Source organism: Cephus cinctus, unplaced genomic scaffold (assembly GCF_000341935.2).
Source record: "Cephus cinctus unplaced genomic scaffold, Ccin1 Ccin1_scaffold0230, whole genome shotgun sequence".
Lineage (NCBI taxonomy): Eukaryota > Metazoa > Arthropoda > Insecta > Hymenoptera > Cephidae > Cephus > Cephus cinctus.
The window spans coordinates 1,243,999-1,266,798 of NW_014332946.1; the positions used below are offsets into that span (position 1 = coordinate 1,243,999).

A 22,800-nucleotide genomic window follows, 5' to 3' on the forward strand; every position below is an offset into this window, starting at 1 on the left:
TGTTCGATAAGCATATATCCTATACGTACTAAAACGACGGCGACGTCGACTGATATCGTCCCGTCTAGATTCTTCATATTTTTTTTTTTTCCCCGAGAAAGAATTTTCTCGCTTAGGCCCTCTATCGCAACGAGCGACCAAACGCGCCCGGCCGGGCAGTAGCAGCGACACCCACCTACCAGTTCGACTTACAACGGCATCGATTAATTTCCTTAGGCGTCGCGTTGCTTGTCTACGCCAAATTGGGTTAACGCGATAACCCTTAGGGCGTCCTAATCCCTCTTCCAGCCGTTTACGCTCTGAACGTATCAGCGATTCCAGTTTCCATGTATATCCCACTGCTGCGATCTATACCAGCCTTACTGCAGTTCGGTTCGGGTTGCTGGCTTGGTTATTTATTACCGCCTGGTTATTTTATGGTTGGAAGTTTTTTTTTATGCTGTTACCTTTTTTTAGGGAAAATTGCGAATCGTGGACATTGATCTTATTTTATTTTTTTAATGGCAACGAGGGTCTTTGAAAAATTTTGCACGTGGATCGAGACTTTTTTTTTGTTGGAATGTTTTTTTGGTCTTTTTTCTAATTTTTTTTTGTTTCTGTTTTATTGTCGAATAACGTTAATAAGTTTTTTTTTTTTATCGATGGCGCTAATCGAGGAAACGCACTTGGCCGTCTTTCTTATTGTTGGATTTATTTGCGTTACAATTTGTCGGACGAATGTTTTATACGAGTGGCTCTGCCACTTGATACTGGCAGATCGAGGGTCTCAGGTGAATGTAAAGCAGTGATCGGTTTTCCGTCTTGAGATTTATCGTCTTTTGCAAACAAATGAACTTTGATCTTTCATATTCTCAAATTGATTTTAGTGGTCGTTAGCGTCTCGCTTCGTTCGCATTACCATTTATACTGACTATTAGAGGCTTCTTTAATAATTCATTTTTGTATGCGATCAAAACTATTTTTTTGAATCAGCTACCGTATTAAGACTTTTTTCAAATATTTATTGGACGATTAATAAGGTCTTTCGAAAATTAAGTAACCATTAGCAAGAGCATTTGGCAAAAATTTTTAATTTCACTCATATGCATATACACTTTAAGGATCTGATCAGGTTTCGAGGGAATTATATTAAAATTGTTCTTTTAAAAAAAAAAAGTATGTTTAACAACCATAAAAAGAACGCTCTTTTAGCCTCGATTCCACAAAACGATACGTAAAGCCCCGAAATAGAGTTTACGAATTTCATTAGAAATGTCAACTTAACGGAACTTGACGACGTCAAATTTTAGATATTTTACTTTCAATTACTCGATACCACTCGTATGTATGCTTGAAGATTGCAGGCAATTTTTTTTGTGCGACAGTACTAAAAAAATATTATTACGAAATCTACGTAGTCTGTTGACAATTAACATGCGATATGGAAATAAATTTTGGAATTTTCAAAAATACGGAATTACAAGGGAATACAGACGTAATAATTCGTTATAGATAATCGAGACATGAATATTGAAACTTGGTGTGTCGATGTGATAATTTATTAGTTAATGAAAACGGAGTCATCGAATCGAAATGATCCTGGGGCGATGAAAAGGGGTTAAAGGGGGGGAAGTATACAATTGAAATGTATTTTAATAATTATAAAACGGATGTATATTGAAAATTGTCCGTTGTTATCAAATTATAAAGTATCACTATATAAGTTATACACTCTTGGAATTTTCGATTTTAAAAAATATTAGAATATTATAAATTTATAGGCAATTATCATGATTCTTTTATACCTTTGAAAAATGAAACGGTCGAATGATTTTTGAAATTCGCTAATTATACCTCCAATAATTTTCCAAAAGAAACGTCCAGACTATCCTGCAGCGACTCTCCTAGTGTTGATGGGGGTTGAAACTAACTTCACGTGGTATGATGCACCCTGTTGCATTTACCGACCGTTGTGAAATTGCCGATAGGTCGTTTGAATATGACTTAGTAAGTAAAGAACTTCTCGTCAAGACACCCAAGGAGTTATTTCGAGTTAATTATTCAATAACAATAAACAAAAGGTGTAAAATAATAGTTCACTTTTTCCCTACCACCCAATATGATAAAAGTCAAGATAAGACACACGGTATAGATAGTAGAACAAGTAGAAAACTCGAAGCGATGGTAAGCCCTATCAAAGATGTCTGCTAACGAGCACGAACGAGTTTCCGCCACAGCTTAATAGAAACGAATCCTAGGATTCCATATTTTTTTCGTGACGACTTATCGTGCTCATGAATCGTAGGAGCGTACAGTAGGTAACCAATGGCCGAGCCAATAAAAGCCATTCCCAATAGATAAGATGAATGTGGTGCGGTGAGGGTATAGGGTACTGAGGTTAGGTTAGGTTTAGTAAATGGAAGGGTTAAGGCGTATCCACAAGGAACGGGAAGGGCATGGGGAATGAAATGGACATGCGTTTGGCGTAATGAGGCGTCCTGCGTGCGCCTTCACACTCAGTTCGCCTATATGTGCTCGCAGATGCAAAAGCTGGTTGCTGTTGCCACTACGCAGCTATGGCAGACACCGTGTGCGTAAGATTATTCTAATGTGCGTCTATGCGCATATGAGGATCAGCATACGTGTGTATATGCTCGCATGGACCGTGGAGAAGGAGCGTGGTTAAACCAGGGTGTTCTAAGAGGGGACGGTCAGTGACTCCGCCCGGAGCGCAAAAGAGGAGTCTGCTTCGTCGCAACTTCCCGCCCTGGAGATAGGTGCTTTGATTCACCATCTTGAACAATGTTACGGTTGTACGAATATACCGTTGTTCTTGTTATTGTTGTCCAATCGACCAAGCGAAGCCTCAATTCTGATTATAACGAACAAAATCCATATATCGTGACCGTTGCTCAGTTTAGTTTTACGTATTGTTCTTTTTGTACGTTGTACAATATATGTTGTTTATGTTAAAATATTATTGTATACGAAATATAATGCCTGGCTACTTACTATCTTCTGCAACGTTACCTCTACATTTATTTTTCTCGTATACTTTTGTTTTTGTTATAAATGCAGTTCAGGACGGAGCTACAACTCATCATCCATCCGGGAAAGTTAAGCACGTGGTAGAAGTTAGAATCTAACATTAAAAGGGTATCAGTATTCAAGATCAGCAAAGGGCCAGAAAGTGGCTGCATTAAATAAGATTAATACTAACCAACTCCAGGCAAAGTAACCAAGTACTAAATAAAAGGTAGAACCAAGGTAGCGATCTTGAATAGGTAAATCAATGTAACGATCCAGGACGATCAGCTTCCAGTCGAGCATCCGACCAGTGTATCAATCTCAATTACGCCAAACCTATACAATACCATTTTTTGAAAAATTGTTAAATCCAAAATCCGTTACCTCCAGGAAACATGCTACATCTACAAGATCCAACGACCGCAGCATCCCTTTTTTTTTTATTCATTCTCCTCAGGTATGGTTCTGTAATATATTCAAGGTCGTTGTGGAATATTCTAAATTGGAAATAGGGACTTTTACCTACTGTTATATTTTCAGGCTCGTCTACAAGGTCCAGCGGCTACAGGTACCCCTCAAACGTCATCATCTAATCGAGATGGACTCCTGGGTAATCCTGCGGTTAGCTAACGCGCGCTGTACTCACGAGTACAAAGCGAGTAACGAGCTGCCTCGTCTCAATTATACCGAATGCTTCCGTATCACTCTGCTCCATGAAAATAAGACGATAATTACGAGAGGCGCGGAAACAAAAACGGAACGCCAATTATGTACCAACCTAGCCTCCTCTTACAGCCTCTGCCAAGTGGACCGACGGGATGAACTTTTAGAACACGTATGCAGCGAAGACGTGTCCATCTACGTTCGATTGATATACCGTTAATTAAATTGTTTTGGATCCTGGATCTGGGCAATTTAAATCCATCCTTTTCATTCCAGCATCCCACCAATGATCATGAATAGTACATGGTTTTATTAAATTCGTTTCTGGAAATTTTTTATCACAAATTAATAATAAGACATTAAAAGATTTATGGTACAAAAGAAATTTCTTAGAAAATTTTAGTTTTTTTTTATAACTTTTCAATTCTCAATTATACAATACACGTCCGTATATCGGATAAATACAATTTGTATTTGTACAGACTGCATCAGGTATCGTACTTGCTTATCTCCGGAATTACATCTGAGTTGAATAGCCTACGTTGCACTTGAGTAACAGAGAATGCAGATAGGATATGTAGAATAAACTAGGTGAAAAGTTGTCTGATGCACTCTGTTATTATACTGATTCACGCTTCTTGACCACTTTGGTAATATACATATGTAGTTAAGACCACAAGTTTCCTACCTAATTAAGATGACTGTGAGACGTCGAAGGAAAGTCTTGTGACAGCCGGAAGCCGCCATCTTCTTGAACGATATCGATAATGGCACCGACGCGTGTCCCCGTGTATCACGATCTTAGAGCAATAAATAAAACGAGGATATGAAGAAGTAAAAAGGAAAACAGATACAGTGAAAAACTAACGATTAGAAATTAAACAGAAAAGAAATACCGACAAAGGTGTTTCTTTTATTCTCAGATCGACATATTTACAATCTTCATTGATTTCACTTAACCACTACTCAACGTCAATCGCCATTTTTACTTCAACATGCTCATCCTGACATACTTTCCGAGTTTGAGTTAAACGAGAGTAAACTCCTTGTTCCTGCGAGTCCTAAGTCCGCCGCGCCATCTGGCGACGAATTTCGAACTAACGTTCAAAGTTTTGTATTGTTAACGGACAAGGCATATAGTAGAATAAAAGTAATAGATCAATAGGGAAATAAGAAAAGACTCGTGTTCTCTTGTTTCAGAGTGTAAGGTTCAGAGTAACGAGCATGGCGACCGACAAATCGTCGGCTAGAAAACCTTGGGTAGGTTTACAAGTGGCATCCCGGCCGCACACGCATCCATCCTGGAAATATAAAACCGATTGCGGTAGTACCGGTATTTACTGGCAGTACTACACCCGCAGTTATATATCTATATATGTTTATATATACCTTATAACATGAAGCAATATTATATATACCAGTACCAAAGATAATTCGAAGAACTGACATTCTGTCACGTTAAGGTACATCCATAGATATTCTTGCGGCTTTCTATCGACCATCATGAAATCGACAAGGATGATACAGCAGCGCGGTAAACCTCGCAACAACGTGACAAGACCATTACCGATTTTCCCGGAAGTAAAAGTACAATTTGAATTCTTCGATGATTTTCCCATGTCTCATTCAAACCGGGAATCGTCGATTTTATTCTTCACTTGAAAAACACTGAGTCTGGGAATCTTAATAAGATTGAACGTAAATATGATATGGCTTTTTGACAGGTGTGCTAGGAGGGCATACACGTAGCCATTGTGACACCTGAGGTAACCCTATTTGAAACATATAACAATATACAACAACAATAAAACGAACAACGGCAATGTGACGTAGAAAATTCTTGTGAATGAAAAATTGGTGATAATTTTTTGTCCGATGATCTAGATAATCGAGATATAGCTCAGGTTTCGCAAACCGTTACAATAGCCCGTTAAAAGAATATAACTTTTTTGTGTTTTTGCGGTTGTTACTAACAAAAAGTAACCAAAGAACGGTTCACCGATTTTTTTTATAGGTTATGTTCCTATAAGCTACTTACCTGTCAACGGTAAGATTCACAGAGGGATATATTATACGACTAGGATAATTCGTGTTGTTAGGTTAGGTATAAATAGTTTTGTACGGGTGGTAGTACGCTGATGATCTTAGTGGAATGTATGCAAAAAATGGAGAAAGGCCGCACCTTTACTCTACCCTGCTCTAAATGACTTTGCGTTGGTTAACGGAACCGCCCATTCGAGTTCATAACAGGATGAAACGATCGGCGGTTCTGACTCTGCATACTATTTCTCGTCCACTCTGGCGCTTCACCACTCGGTATCTAATACACCACCTCGTCTGGCGTCTGGAACGACACTACCTTGGTTGCGGGTCATTAACTCAAGGTCACTTGTAAAGCTTGACTAATCACTCTTGACATCAAATATCAAAAGTGAGATTGACAAAGATCAAGAAGAATGGGCGGTGATCGTTTAAGATTGACAGTAGTATGCAAATTATATTTGAATTCTTTTTTCTTTAATACGGCATTCAAAATGGTTCGGCCATTAGTATGGAATGTAGAAAAAATAAATTTATATATTTTTTTTGAAGATACATATCAGGGTAAAAGACTCCCAGCTGATTTCTGTCTAACGAAGAGAAGATACGCATTCCGTTATGATGGGAAGTACCTGGTGGCTGCAATTTTCGTATTTTCATTGGTGCTTTGATGTTTTATAGTGTTAAGCTAAAGCTTTTTATGACAGTGAATGATATTACCTGTAGTACGTAATATTGTAGAGGTAAGGAAAAACTTTAAAGATTAAACTGAACTTTCCAAATATGCAATACGAAACCGTTAAGCCTGAGTTTTCTTTAAATTATTTTAATAATAAACTATATACAGGCTTGTTGGTATATAAATATAAAGTCCCTAGAACTACACCATTTTCAGGCGAGTATCCAAAAAATATAACTGTAGGATGTTTTCTGTAAAAATAAAACTATAGTCCCTAGAACTAGACTAGGGTCAGTCAAAAAGTAAGACTATATGATATTTTTGTGTAGGATGACTAAATTTTATTTTTTATTATTAAAAAATTGTAACCAATTAAACATTTTTTTTCTCAATGTGTCTAATTTACGAATTTTTCGTACTGCTTTTTTTCTTCTTGTTGTTGTTTTCGCTTTCGATCGAACAATCTTCATACAGCCTCTGGTTGTTTCAACTTATTAAGGCATCTTTAAAGTTCATCCTGTCTGATGCTTTTGGTGAGTACTCACTGCCCAAGGCAGTCTGGTTACTTGAAAACTTTCCTCCCTTTCCAATTCCCGTAAAATTCTCTCAACCATCCAACCCTTAGTATTCGCATATCCTTACACGCTATAGCTGTTGTTTAACTTCCCGCAATGCTGTACCAGCATACTACCAATTCTCTGAAACTCAATTCGGAAACTCCTTAAATATTTTAATATTTTACATGCGTCTGCATCAGGGATGATTGATTAGAGAATTAAAGGCTTTGATAATCAGTCAAAAAGCGAAGGGGAAATTCGTGCATGATCCAATCAATGTCTTGCGCAGTGAGTAAACGAGTTAAGAGATAAATAAGACAGAAAATTTATCTAGCAGTCAAGAATTATTTTCTTTAATTCTCTTTACAGGTATACATTAAATTTTGAAGATTGATGAATAGTTAATTGAATCAAAATTACTTTGATTTAAATCTCTATATGTATGATCGTTAACAAAAAGTTTATGATTTTCACTTCCACATTAACCCCAGGGTATTCATTGTTACGTTTCAATTAAGTGGATCGGATGTATAGATGTAAAAAAGATAAGAAAGAGAATTAACTGACAAGTGCATTAAAAACTGGTCCTTGCCTTGCCCCAGGTGTCCAAGGTATATGTATACATATATATATGTATAATGTGAAATTGGGGTCATGTGAAAGGGCTACTGTTCCTTTCGTGATAAGTCCAGAAGCCTTTTGCAAAATTCAATACTTTTACTTGTTTAACTGTGAAATATCGATATACATAATGTTCGAACAATTAAAGAAAAATTCATGAGCAATAGCAGTAGGCTAAATAATACTCAACATTTTTTTCATAGATCGTATCTGAGCTTTCATCTTTTACTGCCTTTCGAATTGAGAAGACGACTTTTTTCCACTTTCGAAGAAAAAAAATTTTTTACAAAGCACTATTTTATGTTTATTTATAAAACATGCAACTGACTACATTTTGACTAACTTTTTCATGACAGCTTCTATTTAAAACGAGTAATCGTAAAGGCAACATTGACCCCGCCATTATACATTTTTATCACGTAACGATGTTTCGTTTATTTATTAAAAAAATGGCATTCAACACACAAAATCGCGTGACTAGTCAAAAAACACTGTGTATTCAATATTACACGTATATATTACGCTATCGTCTATTGTAATAAAAATAAAAATAAAAAAAGTACACCTAACAAATTTTTACCCAAACGCATTTTGATTTCCCATCCTATATCTTGTATATCTCAATTTCGTGAGCTAAAAAACAAAGTGAAGAGATACCAAGTTTGATAAGTAGGGTTATAAACTTAATGAACCTTTCCTAAATGGGAAATCCAGGAATACCTACAGTAGTAATGACTATCTAACCTAACACGACGTATGCTCAGACCGTCAAGTATATACTCGAACTGTACCAAAGTAAGAAAAGCCAATTAACAACACTGTAAAACCAAGGAGTAATTAAGTCGTGAAATCCATCGCGTCCAGTAGAAGAAAGTGATTTAATTGCTTACCAGATCGAACGAACAGGACCTCAACATGGCCAATTGTGTGTCTTCTAATTGTAACGACTTTTCCACGTACGAGTGTCGCATACAAAAATAAAGCGACGCCAGCGCCCCGACTTACTTCTGCATTACGCGCGCTCCTTTCAAGTGGTGATGCCAGGAAAAGTCTTCAAACAAAAAAAGTTGTACACGCACAACCACGGTACAGAAGGAACTGCGTGTAATCGAAAGGGAAAGTTCGAAGAAATTGACGGCTTTTCGTGATTGTAATTAACACACCGTAATTAGAATCTGCAAAATTACATTCCAACCTATAACGTACACCTCTTACGTTGAATACCAAAAAGGTTAATTTTCAAGTCTTTTTTTTCATTTTATCATAATACATTAAATTATCACAGAAATATCAATTCTTTCTTCGAAGGTCAAACGAACCTTCTGAGCATCTTCTCCGAAAGTACTACGGCCTCCAACTCAGTTAGTTCTTGCTGCATAATTATGCGGTATTCAGTGTAATATGGATATCCGGGTTGAGGCTAGGTGAAGGAGCCGAGTCGGTGAAGCGTGAACAGGTTGATAGGGAGAAGTGGAACGAGAAGGAAGCAGGCGTTGGGTCAGGGTGGCGATGTGGCGATCCCAAGGTGTGGCCGTCTTTTGAGATGGAAGATGAAGTGGCATGGTGTATTTGTACCAGATGAGATACCAGTACGGTTGGTGAAGGGATTGAAAGTCTTGCCATGCGATATATATATATATATATACGGATGAGATGGTTGGAATGGTATGGACGAAGTGGAAGATGAAAGCTGGACCATCTTACTGAGGTGGTACGCGCTGAAGTGTAACTGGAGCTCCTCTTGCGGTCTGCTAGAAGAAGTATCCGGGCGTGGCAGCACCAGCGGCATCACTACCAACGGTCACACAAAGCCCTCAGGCATCTTGTTGCTTCTTTGAGTCTCAACTTTTTCATTCACCTGGCCTCCATTATGATATGTAATGGCTGACGATGAACTAGTTGGTATCAGCGACCTGTGTTAGGTTAATTTTTATTACTGATCGTACAATTACAAGCTAATGGTATTGATAATGTCCTTGTCATGTACTCACCCTGACATTGGCTTCGATATTTGTGGAAAATGGAACGTTTTCTCGTTAATCTATACGAAATATTATGGCCACCCATGCAACGGGCCAATGATATTTCTCGTGGACGAATTTTTGTTATAATTAATTGGTACTTGATTTATAATTATAACTTTGCTCGATACACTCCAATTCAACGTTCACTGTCGTTCACATCTCGTTTTCATAACCTTAAACTGGTCGCGTGGTCTATATTACGTCTGATTATCCAGCGTTACTTTAAATTATAAAAAAAAATTAACTTAGAGACCTTGCACCTCGTTGTATCGGTAATTAAACAAACGAAGTGTGAAAGTTGATGGTTGAATTAAATAGGATATTTTTTTTCGTTCGACTTTTAACTCGTGCAGTGTGCCAATTACGTTGAACAGCAGTCTGTGTAACAAATGAATCCCTCAATATCTATACTTAATTTATGAAAAGGGGTATCCGGTTATTGTGTACACAAAACTCAAGATTTCTTGTTGCAATTCATTTTATAGCGCAGACATTATTTATTGTGATAAAACATTTGATTACTCTATCATCTATAAAATCCACGGTGACTTACGCTAATACCATTTAAAAGCCTTTGATTCTATTCCCGAACGACAAAGCGGATAAACGCATAGGTGTACCGTACGCAAGAAAGTACGATCGCCACGACACCAAAATAAAGAAAACAAAATGAAAATAAAGCGAAAGAAAAGAAAATACAATGAAACCCAATCGCAGAATTTCAGGAAATATTCGGAAAACGAGTTGATTATTTAACAAAAATTATTTTTTGAGTAAACTAGAGATTCCAATTCGGTTGTCAGAAAAAAATTAATCATGATCGTCAAGTTTAATTAGTACTATACTTGGCACAAGATGGCGTGCGCACAGGAGACGGACGCCATTGCGCATGCGCGGCAATCTCTACGCTCTTTAAAAATTGCACACTTGCATACAACGTGTCGCTGCAAATTTTTGTTACATTCCAATAATTCGCAAAGCGTCCAGAATCATATTTATCGAGTAAGTATACAGAAAGCGAGAAAAATCTATCACGTTTCTTGTTAACACTATTACAGACTGTTCGAACCATTAAATATATTTAAAAAAATACATTTAACGAAGCTTTCGACGCTTCCAAAATTTAATTCTTCATTAACGCACAACAGACAATCACAAAATGCTTGCGTCCATGCTACATATGCATACATTAGATACTCTTAGACTCTCACCACTCCCAAGATTCAGACGGCACACTCATTTATATTTTTCTAACAATCTTCATTGCTCTCGGTTGAGAATACAATTTATGTATAAACTTCACGATATCTTTAATATTCTTATATTTCAATCTCACATATACATACTCGATAAAAAATATCTCTCTCCGTCGTCCACACAAAAGAGCCTTAGAATCATCAAGAAACTCAGAGTTATTCTGTACAGACATCATTAATTATATATTATCGAATCTCTCTTATTATCATTATGTTTCTATAATCTCTCTCACCTTAACTGTATCATACGATATGGAAATAATTAAAGCATGACTCATTGACCCAAAACCATGGGAAAATTATAATGTCTAATATATCTTTATGTACAAAATGTTTACAATTATATGAGTCACGTTAAGCTATATTTACACATAATGGTTGCACTTTAAATTTAGACAGTCAATATATGTGTGTGTATATATATATATATCATATATATACAATGTTGAAAAACAAATTATAAATGGAAAGAATATACCGTACGCCTATTCCCTTTGGATATTTAATAATAATGCCAAATCACCAATAATACAATCCCCGGAAATACAACTGGGTTACTTTAACAATATAACTACAATTTAAATCTATCGTCACATATATCTCTAATTATTAAACAATTATATAGTTCGATTTTAGTATTCAACTGTAGATAGCCGAACAGCATAAAAGCCTTGAAACATTCGTAGCGCCGTTTAAATTGTATTACGTGCAATTGGAAGATCTCTATTATTTGTTTTAATTAAAATTTCTTATGCTAACTTTTATTATTTGACAGATTTCATAAATGTTAATGGACGCAGGTGTACTGTGATTCTTTCTAACAGGGCAGTGAACGATGACATAAGTTCGTTTGGTATTAAATCAAGGAAAACAGAAGACTATTGTTATATAACTGTTATTTTTTTATAGAATTAATAATCATATAGGCTCTTTGTATATTTTATTTATTAACGACGACCGATCTGTCGGTTTCATCAAATTTTTGAAATATTCTTTTATTTTCATTATTCTTGTTAATTGCTGTACGCGTTACGAATCCTGTTTCTCTTTAGAAGCTTATTTTGCCAATCATTAGTATTACCTCACGCGCAAAACAAGTCTAATGCAATTTACTTGTTGACTATTTTATTGTAAAAACAATATTTTTGTTCTTTAGGCATCGTATGCTCTATATATATTATGAATGTGAAACGAAAACTATGTTGAAACACTGAACGCGAAGATGCAGTTATTTTAGTTTTGCTACATGTGTATTGTTATATTTTAACTAAAAAAAGTAATTAATAAAATAATATTCACGGTCTTGTGTTCATATTTAACAATCAAGACACGAATTGATAATGTCTCAACAAAAATATGTGTACTTTACAACAATCATAGACAATCATGTTCGTAAGCATACTAATTGTATTTTGCATTTTTCAAGCTTTCCTGTGGTTAACCTGCGCACTGATTCTATTGTGTATTTAGTGTTTTCTAAAAAGATACTTTTCTTTGTCCTTTATAGACTAACGGATACATCATTAGACAAAGTATGAAATATTTATTTGCTTCTTTCACAAGAATTTATGGTGAAAAACAGATAGACTGTGCACGTAACAAACAATTAAGATGTATCAGATACCGTAGATGTAATCATTTAGTGAAAAGACATTAATTATATCAATATCCATGTTTGAAAATTAGGTACAACGCATGAAATGGGTTAGGGTTAATTTTAAGACTAAAAACTTTCATTCATAACTTCTCTATCTTTATATTAAAAAAGAAAGCTAACTAGTGTTACATGATTCTTGACTTGTGTAAGCGACACTTTCGTGATTCACTTTGCCCTTTAATTCCTCTTTACCGATAAACAAATGTTTCTTGTATTTTTAAAAATTTAGCAAAGACTAGTAAACTCAAAGAATCTGGTAGTTAACGTATTTTGTTGTTAGAACGTTGTTATATGCATACATAATATTGTTGTATTTACTGAATGTATTTAAATTGCACGTAGCAACGTCTACAGTCAGCGCATTGGATTAAGTATTAAAATTCCAGACAGGGGGTTGTTCAGTTAAAATGAATATTTTCAGTTATTTCTCAAGTGTAGCAATTCGTGTCGATATTTTTTGGCGCGAACCACAATAAGTAACACATTTGAGCGAACTTATAAATCGATATATTCCTGTCTTATTCAAGTATCTCTTTGGTGTTAATTGGTTGTTTCACAAAATAATGAGTACACAACCGATATTACTGCAATGAAAAATAAAGCCCTACTATCGTCCGGAATGTCACGTTATTAAAATAACTCGCGGTTACTTCCTTTCATTTTATTTCTCTTCCAACCCTTAAAGCAACAATTTTTCTACACGGTATAAGTATAATCCAATACGATATTTACGGAAATTTGATTATCAGCAATGATAATGACTAGGTCCTCACGGCGAAAGGGATTATACAAGAGAAAAATGTTAAGACACAGTTTTAGCTTTGTTGTAAAATTAAATGAAAAAAAAAGAAAGCGAACGGAAAATAAAATTATTAACATCAAGTCTGTGTTTTATTCACGGTTTATCATTTACTTATGAATTGTCAAACGTGGGACAAATTCGTTTAAAAAAATGATGAACGCAAGATCCAACAACACGAGCATTTTTGTACATACATAAACGGAAGCAAATGAGTTGAGAAAACGAAATTCTTTTTGGAATGTTCAGTTTTTGTTCCGCTAGCGCCACGGTTTTCGTCGTCGAAATCAAATGACAAACGTCATGCCCGCATATATTAAATTCGTAACACCTTCGCTACGATTAAAAATATGAAAGTAAAATTTCTTAATCTATGTCCATAATAAGCCTGCAACCAATATGATATGTTATCCACACTTCTCGTGAATAAAATTAGTATTTATATCAAAGAAGAGCAAAGAGGAACCAAGAAGAGAAAATATGAAGAAGGTGAAACCGACAGAGATAGAGAAAATAAAAATAGATCACTACCTTCCCTCTTAAAAATAAGTCTATAAGAAAATAATAATCTGTACAACCAATGAGTATCGATGTAAATAATGAGATAGACCAAGATAGACTTGACAACGTTTCTGTCGAACGTTGTCTGTATGCCTTTTGGCGTTATTTACACTAGAATAGTAAAAATAAGAGAAAAAAAGATAAGTCGTCAAGTTATATTAGGCAAACCCATCATTTTCATTCTGTATTTACTCGTGTTTTATCGCAAAATATCCAAGGATAACTTCTGCTCACGAGTTATACGTGTTCGCCAATATGAGAAAAGCGACTGGAAACAGAATTGAATATATAATAAAAAATGAAAAGAAAAGTTTAGTCAGAGTTATGAAATATTTCGTGACTCCATCAGTCTCTATGTCGTGGCGTCTTCGGGTGGGCTACCTTCTTCTTGCTCGAGTCGTGAGGAACCGCACACTCGACACTTACAGCATACTATACAAGGAGCAGCGAGCAATAGCAATGGCGATGCCACTAGTAGAAGAAGACCGAAACCGGCAAAGATCCCGATGACTTGTGTTCGATGCCAAATAACAGAGGCACGTGAATGACCCAACTTGTTTTTACATGGTCCCTTATCGTAATGACGCAGCAAGAAGTCGTCCTAAAAAATTTATTTATTGTTATACATGGTGCTTACTTAAAAGTAAAGAATTTATATGATTATATTCTTTCAAATACACATTCAACACATTTTTTTTCTGAACGACAATCATTAGCGTTCTTGCACTGGGTATAACGGATAAGACATCAGTCTGACTTGAAGATAACGATACAATGGTACTTGTATTATTGTCTTCAATGAAGAATTACGTATTACGTTCCAACACAAAGCTGCACGTGTTTATGCGCATACAAAGTATAGAAGATTTGTAAGCAGAGTCGAACAGGTCAAAAATTTATAACATATACAATAAATTATTACATATATATAGAAAAGTTATATCGGTGCCTTAAACTCTTACGCATGACATAGATTTATTTCGCATCGGCAAGCACTTTTTATCATTCGAGTTTAAGAGGAAAAAAGACATTCGCGCGAGTTGTTTGCAAAGCAACTTTGCACCATTCAGTTATACGTACGACTCAATGATTTAGCCTTGCACGAAGAAGAATAAATATATATTAAAAAGATGGTGCGTAATACGAAGATACCAAATTATAACCACATAATTATTAGCACACGATAATTATTATTAGTAACGGTATGACCAACCAATTGATTTTTTCTCTATTGTTAGCAACAATATCGACCAGAGATTGTAACAGAAACAAGTGTAATGATGCTAAGCAACGTATTCTGCGAATGCTGATAATCACGTTACGCTAAGGCCATTCTATAAAAAGAAAATGTTCCTTAATGCAGTACAAGAATAATCCGTAATCCATAATCTTATCTGTTAATCAGTGTTATTTTCTCTGCATGACACAACAACAGCCAGGCATGCCAGACTGACACTACCGGAAAATACTCACGTCTAAGGAAGCCAAGCAGTACCAGCAAAATACATGCTTGCAACGTTTGCACATCATTTGTGCGCATCCCTCGTCCTTCTCAATAGGAACGGAACACATGGGACAGCACTTGATATGGTCACTGTCAAATGGTATACCAGGAGGAAGATCGGGGCAGGGTCCACTGTGCCAAGATTCCCGGCACAGTGAACAAAAATCCGTTGAACAACCAGGACAATGCACGGGTCCTGGAGAAAGTCCACCAGATCCTTCACTGTTCACGGAACAGATAGTCTCGCAGCCTGCGCGTGGACACCAAGCACGTCCCTTGTCCATGGAAATATCTGTAGAATGAATCCCAACAACATTTTGTTTCGATAAACATCAGCAAAACTTAAAAAATAAAGTGACGTCTACTGCACGTGTTTAGGTACATGAGAACCAATATTAGACTCTAACCCAAATGCTGTGCCTTTCGATTCTTATCTGTATGCGAGTATTTACAACAACAAAAAATAATACAATTTCACATATTTGTTTCATCAAGCCAAGCTGTCATCGGTATCTTCTTAACAAGATAAAATGAAACTAAATTATTTTTCTTTCATATAATACTAAGAGATCCTAGTGAACAGCATGCTTTGCCAGCTGGAAATTGGCATGCGGTTTATGTAAATGATTTGCATCCGTGTCAATGTCAAATTATAGAGATGATGATGGTATCGGTAAAAAAAAAGTGTACGGGGAAAAACGAAGATAAAAAAATGCAGATAGAAGGACAGACAGAAAAAGTGTATACGATAAGGAAAGTAAACTAATTGAAAAACACGTGCGAACTGCACCTCTCAGTGTGTCTCAACTGGCACAAGTCAAAGAGTTGTTTACATGGAAGTGAAAGCGAAGAAGCGACGAGGATTCACCGTGATGTAAAATTTAATTCCTTCTCAATGAAACCAGTTGGCTGAGAGAGGATTTATAAGAGTTCATGTTTTTATGACGCATAGCAAGACGTCGTTTTTTCTTCCTTTCAAGCAACTATCTTAACGCACCTCTGTTCAAGCGAAATTTTCGATGCTTCTCCATAAGTTCCGGCGTGACTATAGTTGAAATCTCCGCCAAGCCGAGCACACCCGTTTGTTCGCACTGCGCATCCGGACAGCTGATTTCATAGGCCCCTTCCTCGATCTCAAATTCCACGTACGCCTGCATGCACTGAAAAATATATTAATTAAAAATAATATATTCGTACTACTGCCTATGGTAGGATACATTTATTAATTATATATTAATCGTGATACTGATCATTTTTTTCGTATTAAAGAATTCGTTGTCTATTCGATATATTTATGTAGGCGCCAAAGCGACAGTGTATGCAGACGGATAATGTCGGGCGATTTGGAATTTCGTTAGCATACCGTAAAACCAAGGTTGTGGGACATTCTAGCTACGCAACTTTGCGAATATCATAACCGGTGAATGTCTCGTTAATTTGTGCCTTGAATGGGCCGCACGTCGTGCCGTATATTATTGACACTAAATTCAAATTGGCTAATGACATTTCGCATCTATCCGGATGTCGGTTTCTTGATTTAACAAGGGATAGTTAAAAAGAGGTTCTAATTTAATTGAATATTAAAAAAGTTATATTTCGTATTATGGATGTAACGTACATTAATGATTTACCCGAGCGACCATGTATAATGCAAGCAACGAGTTTTCGACTAAGTAAACTGTAGAACTTGACTCCTACTGCAGAAATGAATAATTCATAACTCGCATCGGCTCCCTGCCGACGATTTCATATGCTTCGTACGTATCATGCGAACACTTTAGGACGAAGATAAAAATATTCTTAGCAGAACTTTTTAAATGGAAAAATATTACTCGGGGAGACAAAAATTTACCACTTTTGTACTGCAGTTTTTCGTACGTCGGACGAATACTGAAATCGTATTTTCATTTCAGTTGTCATTGTCGTTATTGGTTTTCAGATTAATTATAATGCCTCGTCGAGGATTCCAAACGATTGTAAATCGAAATAGATGAAATTCCAATGACGTGCAGGGAAGTAAAATTATTTCAACATTGTACAAACAGTATAGGGAATGGTATCAAGGTATAACGTTTCGGTTTGTGTGCCAAGTTTATCGTCTAATCGTTCGACTTTTTATGAAATAAAGAATTTTATTACAGAGCAATTGCGTTTTTATCTTGGTGAATTGACCAAAAGAACAACGAGATATATGCACGTGCAGCATATTTCTTAAGGTCACTTGAGATTTAGGTTCCACGTAAGAAATTGCTAACCGCCGTAAACATTGCATTTAACATTTATAGCACGATCATATTTTTTAAACAATATTTACCGGTACAGTGAAAAAACATGGAAAAGTTTACTAATATTCATTGTCGAATTACGAAAACATTATTCTTATAATTTTTGAGTTCCCTGTATTAGCCGTTAGTGCGAGAAAGACAGATGTGGCAGTTTTTACGTCCATAGAAAGAAGGACGAACAAATTAGTGACCCAAATTAATTCGTACTGCTAGGTTAACCTTTCTTGAATATTCTATTCTATGAACGTATCGTTCTATAATTATAGCAGTTGACCGGTGGTAGATTTTTTTTTCAAGAATTTAGAGAGCCCTATTGCATTCTTGGAATATACATACGTTAGCATAGGAAAACTTTGTTAGCTTCTGGCTACAAAGTATTGCCAAACCTTGCCCAATCAAAACAATCGCATAACAGTTAAATCAGTGTGGATGTAAGTTGAATGGCCCTGTATAATCCTCACTAATGAAGACCAGTAATCTGTTCATTAAAAACATATATTACTTACAAGCTGTAGATCGTTAGAAATACATATCTATAAAAACGCATGTTCGCTACAATTCGTAAAAAACGAATCGCGAGGCTTACTTTTTTGTGTGCATAATTTTTAGTGGCACGAGAAAAGAGACGTGAATAATGTGAAATCAAATATCAAAGGGATACAAATTCTTAGTAGTAATAAAAATGTCCCTTTTACAATTGTTAATTTTTCGATTTCAGTACGGAGAGTTATGTCTTACAATTAGTTGTCACTTGGTTATTAGAGGTATGACATTGTTACTGTCAATTATTTGTGATTAGTATAACCTCAACAGTGGCCAATTTGTAAAGTAATGGTAATTTGATTCACGAACTAGGATTCATTAAACTATGTAACGAGCTCTTTTAAAGCTGCTGTTATAAACAAATTTAAAAACGTCACGTATGGAATAGTCATCGTTAACTTTAGAAAGATATCATTTTTATTTTCGGTAGAAATTCTGGTTAAACCTGCAAAATACGACTTCGTCTTGAAGGACTACATGTAAAAAAAAGGAAACGATCCACACTAACTTCAATGAGTCGTATTCTACAGCTTAGCCAAATTGGGGTACTAAAAAAGTGACTGAACAACCTAAAAAAATATACTTTTTGCCAATGATTAATACGTTTGAAAAAATATATAATTTCTTGTAAACCGTGGGATCGTAAAAATGACCAGTGCAAAGTACACTAGCCGTGTTTACAAGTCACTTCGTTGTTTGTGCCATCCATAGTTTTATAAATAAATTGAGGGCATGAAGCAATTGAATGTAAAGGTTGTACGCACCGCTTTTATGCAAGAATATACGAAAATTATCAGATTAAATAGGCGTACGTTGAGATATAACGATGAGAGAAGAAACGAGGCTTGTTCATTTCAATATCAACTGTGCTTCACGCATAAATCATTAAATACGTAATACAGATGTTCATTGCAGTGAACAATTCCAACTTACATCTTTACAGTAGGAACAACCGCAGGCTTCGATTCTTGATGCATTGGCTAGTGATACATCGACAAGACAGAGCTTACAGAGAAACCGTCCAACAGTTTGTTGAGATGCAGCTGGAACAAAGCTACCTGCAGCTAAACTGTATTTCGAGCTGGATGCAAGCGAGAGTAAACTCGAGCAACGAGAGCATACACGACTTCGATTAATAGGTCGACCTTCGAAAGCTAGAGTACTGAGTCCAACAGCAGTTTCGCATTTGCGAAGCGACCCAGGACTAAGATTAATCAAGCTTCCACCAGCAGGAGCCTCTAAACTTGCACTGCTCTCTGGTCTTAAGAGAGGAGCATTGGCTCCCTTTCGCGGTAGAGATCTTTCCACAGGTGATAAATTAACTGCACTAGACTCCTTGTGTAATCGTGGCAACTTAATTCCTGCAAGCTTGTTGCTCTTATCAGCTTTCTTCTGACTGGTGACATTTTTAGCAGGAGGATGAACAGATGTAACTGAACTAGTAGCACTGCCCATGTCCATGGGACGTCTTACAACAAACGAATGGAGGCTAGGCATCCCACGCTCTATGGTACCTATTCTACTACCACTAGCATCCGTAATACCATTTGCCTCTAAATCAGTAAACCCCTCAGGGGATGACAAATAAGTAGCAGGTCCTGCTCCAAAAACTCTTGGCAAATCGTTAGAAGGCTTGTCAGCCAGTTTGGCATAACACGACAAAGACAAAAGTTTACGACGTTCTCCACGAGATTCTGCTGAACCTGCACGTGACTGCTTTCCAGATAAATCCTCGTAACATGATTTCGATGGATACCGACGACGTCCTGCAGCCTCAACTTCCTTGTAAGAAGGATACCCTAGGCATCCACCATACCAAGAACGACTTGGCCGGGCATCTGTTTTTGTACGTCTATGCCGACTATTTGTTAAAGTCGCCACGGGACCACCACGTGGAAGTGCTTGGACGGCCTTCTCGACGATGTCTTCGTATCCGTTCTCGTGGTTCTTCTCGCGAAGTCCAAATCCTCCAAATGAAATCGTTCTCTCTGCCTTGTTAACGTCCGAATATACGGCATCGTCTTCACTAATGGGACTACTAATCGACGCAGCCTGCACCGTGCGCTCATAATAAATCTCACAGCAGTTCAGTGGTGCGTCTCCACCACTTTCACTGTTTGCTGGCACGGATGCACTGCCACTCTGCCGTGACACTTCCAGTCTTGTTGCGCGACGTTTCCACCCTCGCTGCGACACCAGCTGCACGATTATACAAGTCACTCAGAGTTTCCGCCAAGCGATACTCACTTTAGGTCATACACAAGAGCACAATCGACATTCCCAAGCTGGTCGTTCCGCAGTTTTGCAGACTGTTTTTTTTTTGATGTAACATAATTCCAGTCTGACTCATCAACACAAAGAATCACAGTGGGAGATCGAAACACTCTGACCGTTGTTGAGGTCTCTAAGCGCAGTTTTAACGTCATTGAACACTCGTCTACAAGAGCGGACGTCTTCTGGATTTTCGCGTAAGCTATCGCGTCGGTAAAAACGAGTCGAATTCTTAAGGTTTAAGGCTGGTGGTAATTGTTGATGCATATTATTCTACCTTGGGGCCAATAGAATTTCTTACTAGTAAACGTCACGTCCGGTATCTCTGAAATCCTCGAATGCAAATCGACATTGGCGCTTTATGTTTGCTACCGCAGTGCACCTACTGGATAAATTTTGCAACGCAACGTTGATCCGAACTTGCTTTGAACGCGATAGTAATCGAACGTTGACAGAACTCAATCTACTCTTCTGATGAAATTTTAATATTTATTCGGTGAAGACACTTTTTTCAGTTAAGTGTTCTCTTGATTATATGCCCAAAGACGTTCTTCTAGTTTCAATTATCAACAGGACACGCAGGGTGAGTGTCATTTGTATTCTTCTGCAATTATGAATAGACAATGTATGTAAGCAGACAAGGCGTCATTTTAAAGATCAACCAGTCCGATCGAAGTATTCTTAAGAATATCGGTATGCTTATGTAAATTGATGAATAATTATCGTAGAAACCACTTGACGACGGCATGGTATAAATTATCACGATATATATAATGAAACGAAAATACATAAAACTTTATACCATTCATACTCAACCTTGCCATTAATGATGACAGGAAAAGATAAAAAACAAAGAGGATGAAAAAAATAACACGGAATCTTTTTATTTCCACTCGGCAATGTTCGTTGAGTTAAATATAAATTCTTTGGAAATATCACGTACGCCACTATTCGTTTGCCGTGAGCAAATATAACAGTATAAATAAATGGATATAATTTTTCTAATAAGGAGTCGCGATAAACTCTCTGCTTGTGGGAATAAATTGATATTTCACTTTTTTCTTTTTCGCTCAAGCATGTAATAATCTTTACAGTCAAATGGACTCTTCAGATTATTTTGTACCATCTCATTATCTAGATGGTATAAATGCTACTGAAGTTCCTGTCGCACTTCTCAGAATACAGATTAATGCGCTGTTTTCATATTCGTTGCAAAACATATGTTGCGATAGCCAAAAAAAATATAAAAGCTGGTGGTATATATACAAAGACAGACTAATATTAAATAGTGGGAGGTTTTACGATTGGCAATGGAAATTTAAATACAGGAATTAAAAGGTATTGAATGACTACCGTGCGTAATCGACGACTGCATATGTTGAATAACATTTAAACGTTAATAAAGAATAAGGTTTTGTTTTAATCCGAACGATCTGTCAATAATCGACCAGTTCGATTATGGCAGTTTCGCACGTGGCCAAATGACGAAAATACTGCAGTCACGTTTGTATGTAGATATACAGTGGGTCAAAGAAGCTTCCATACAACTTATTTGAACTCCTTTGGTAGTATTATATAAATTGAAACCAAACTTCGCTCAATGAACATCTCTGGATTAATGCTTTTTTTAGAAAAAATGTTTATTGTTGCCACATAGTTAAAAAAAGTATACTAAATAACTGAAGAATAAATTGAGTATATAGAATAATTTCAGAAAAATCAAATCAACATAGTCTTTTGCATTCAACATCCAGCATCTGTAGGCTGGGCTTTCATTACCGTTAGAACAACCAAACTGGTAAAAACGACAGATTTCAAATTTCTTGTTTTAAATTACAGAAATAAAGGTGACTTTTTTCGCAATTTATATTCATTTTTGTCGAGATAAAAGAATGAATATATATGCCAATTTATTTCCAAAAATACACCAAAAACAATACTGGTTAGTCTCGTGTTAACAATCTTCATAGACCGTTTAGGAGAATGTATTCTTTCATTTGTTTAATTTGTAAAATAAAATTGCACTTTCATTTATTTTTGTTTCAATTATTTTCTTTCCTAAAATTCTAACAGTCGATTCCGGTTCGAAACCGCCTAACCCACAAGAACTGGAGAACCATCCCGTGTGGTACTTTCATAGAGTTAATACAGATAGAGCAGACAAGCCAGCTCTCAACGCGGCAGTGGAAGTGTCCGTTCGTTCATAATGAGAAAGAAAGAGATAGCTGAACCCCTTTAGCTATCCGTCTTTGCACCCTGATTTGCATCTATCTCTCCCTTCGCCACTGCCGCGTTGAGAGCTGGCTTGTCTGCTCTATCTGTATTAACTCTATG

The 22,800-nt window shown here is 36.5% G+C and overlaps 1 protein-coding gene across 1 annotated transcript; it reads right to left on the minus strand.

Annotated features, from left to right (window-relative positions):
* Nucleotides 1-10,050: 10,050 nt before the first annotated feature.
* Nucleotides 10,051-20,415, minus strand: LOC107265697 (probable E3 ubiquitin-protein ligase RNF144A). Its single transcript, XM_015735416.2, has 4 exons — nucleotides 19,129-20,415; nucleotides 16,365-16,527; nucleotides 15,337-15,659; nucleotides 10,051-14,464 (listed from the first exon to the last, which is right to left on the minus strand). Exons 1-4 carry the CDS (start codon nucleotides 19,690-19,692, stop codon nucleotides 14,216-14,218), a joined length of 1,299 nt encoding a protein of 432 aa, XP_015590902.1. The 5' UTR covers nucleotides 19,693-20,415; the 3' UTR covers nucleotides 10,051-14,215.
* Nucleotides 20,416-22,800: the final 2,385 nt, after the last annotated feature.

Excerpts from the sequence above, each read along its gene's own strand:
- LOC107265697 (XM_015735416.2), bottom strand. The coding sequence starts at position 19,692 with ATGCCTAGCCTCCATTCGTTTGTTGTAAGACGTCCCATGGACATGGGC. Across the intron at positions 16,528-19,128 it reads GTTGTTCCTACTGTAAAGAT|TGCATGCAGGCGTACGTGGA; the intron begins GTAAGTTGGAAT and ends TATATTTTTCAG. Across the intron at positions 14,465-15,336 it reads ACTGCTTGGCTTCCTTAGAC|GACGACTTCTTGCTGCGTCA; the intron begins GTGAGTATTTTC and ends TAAATTTTTTAG.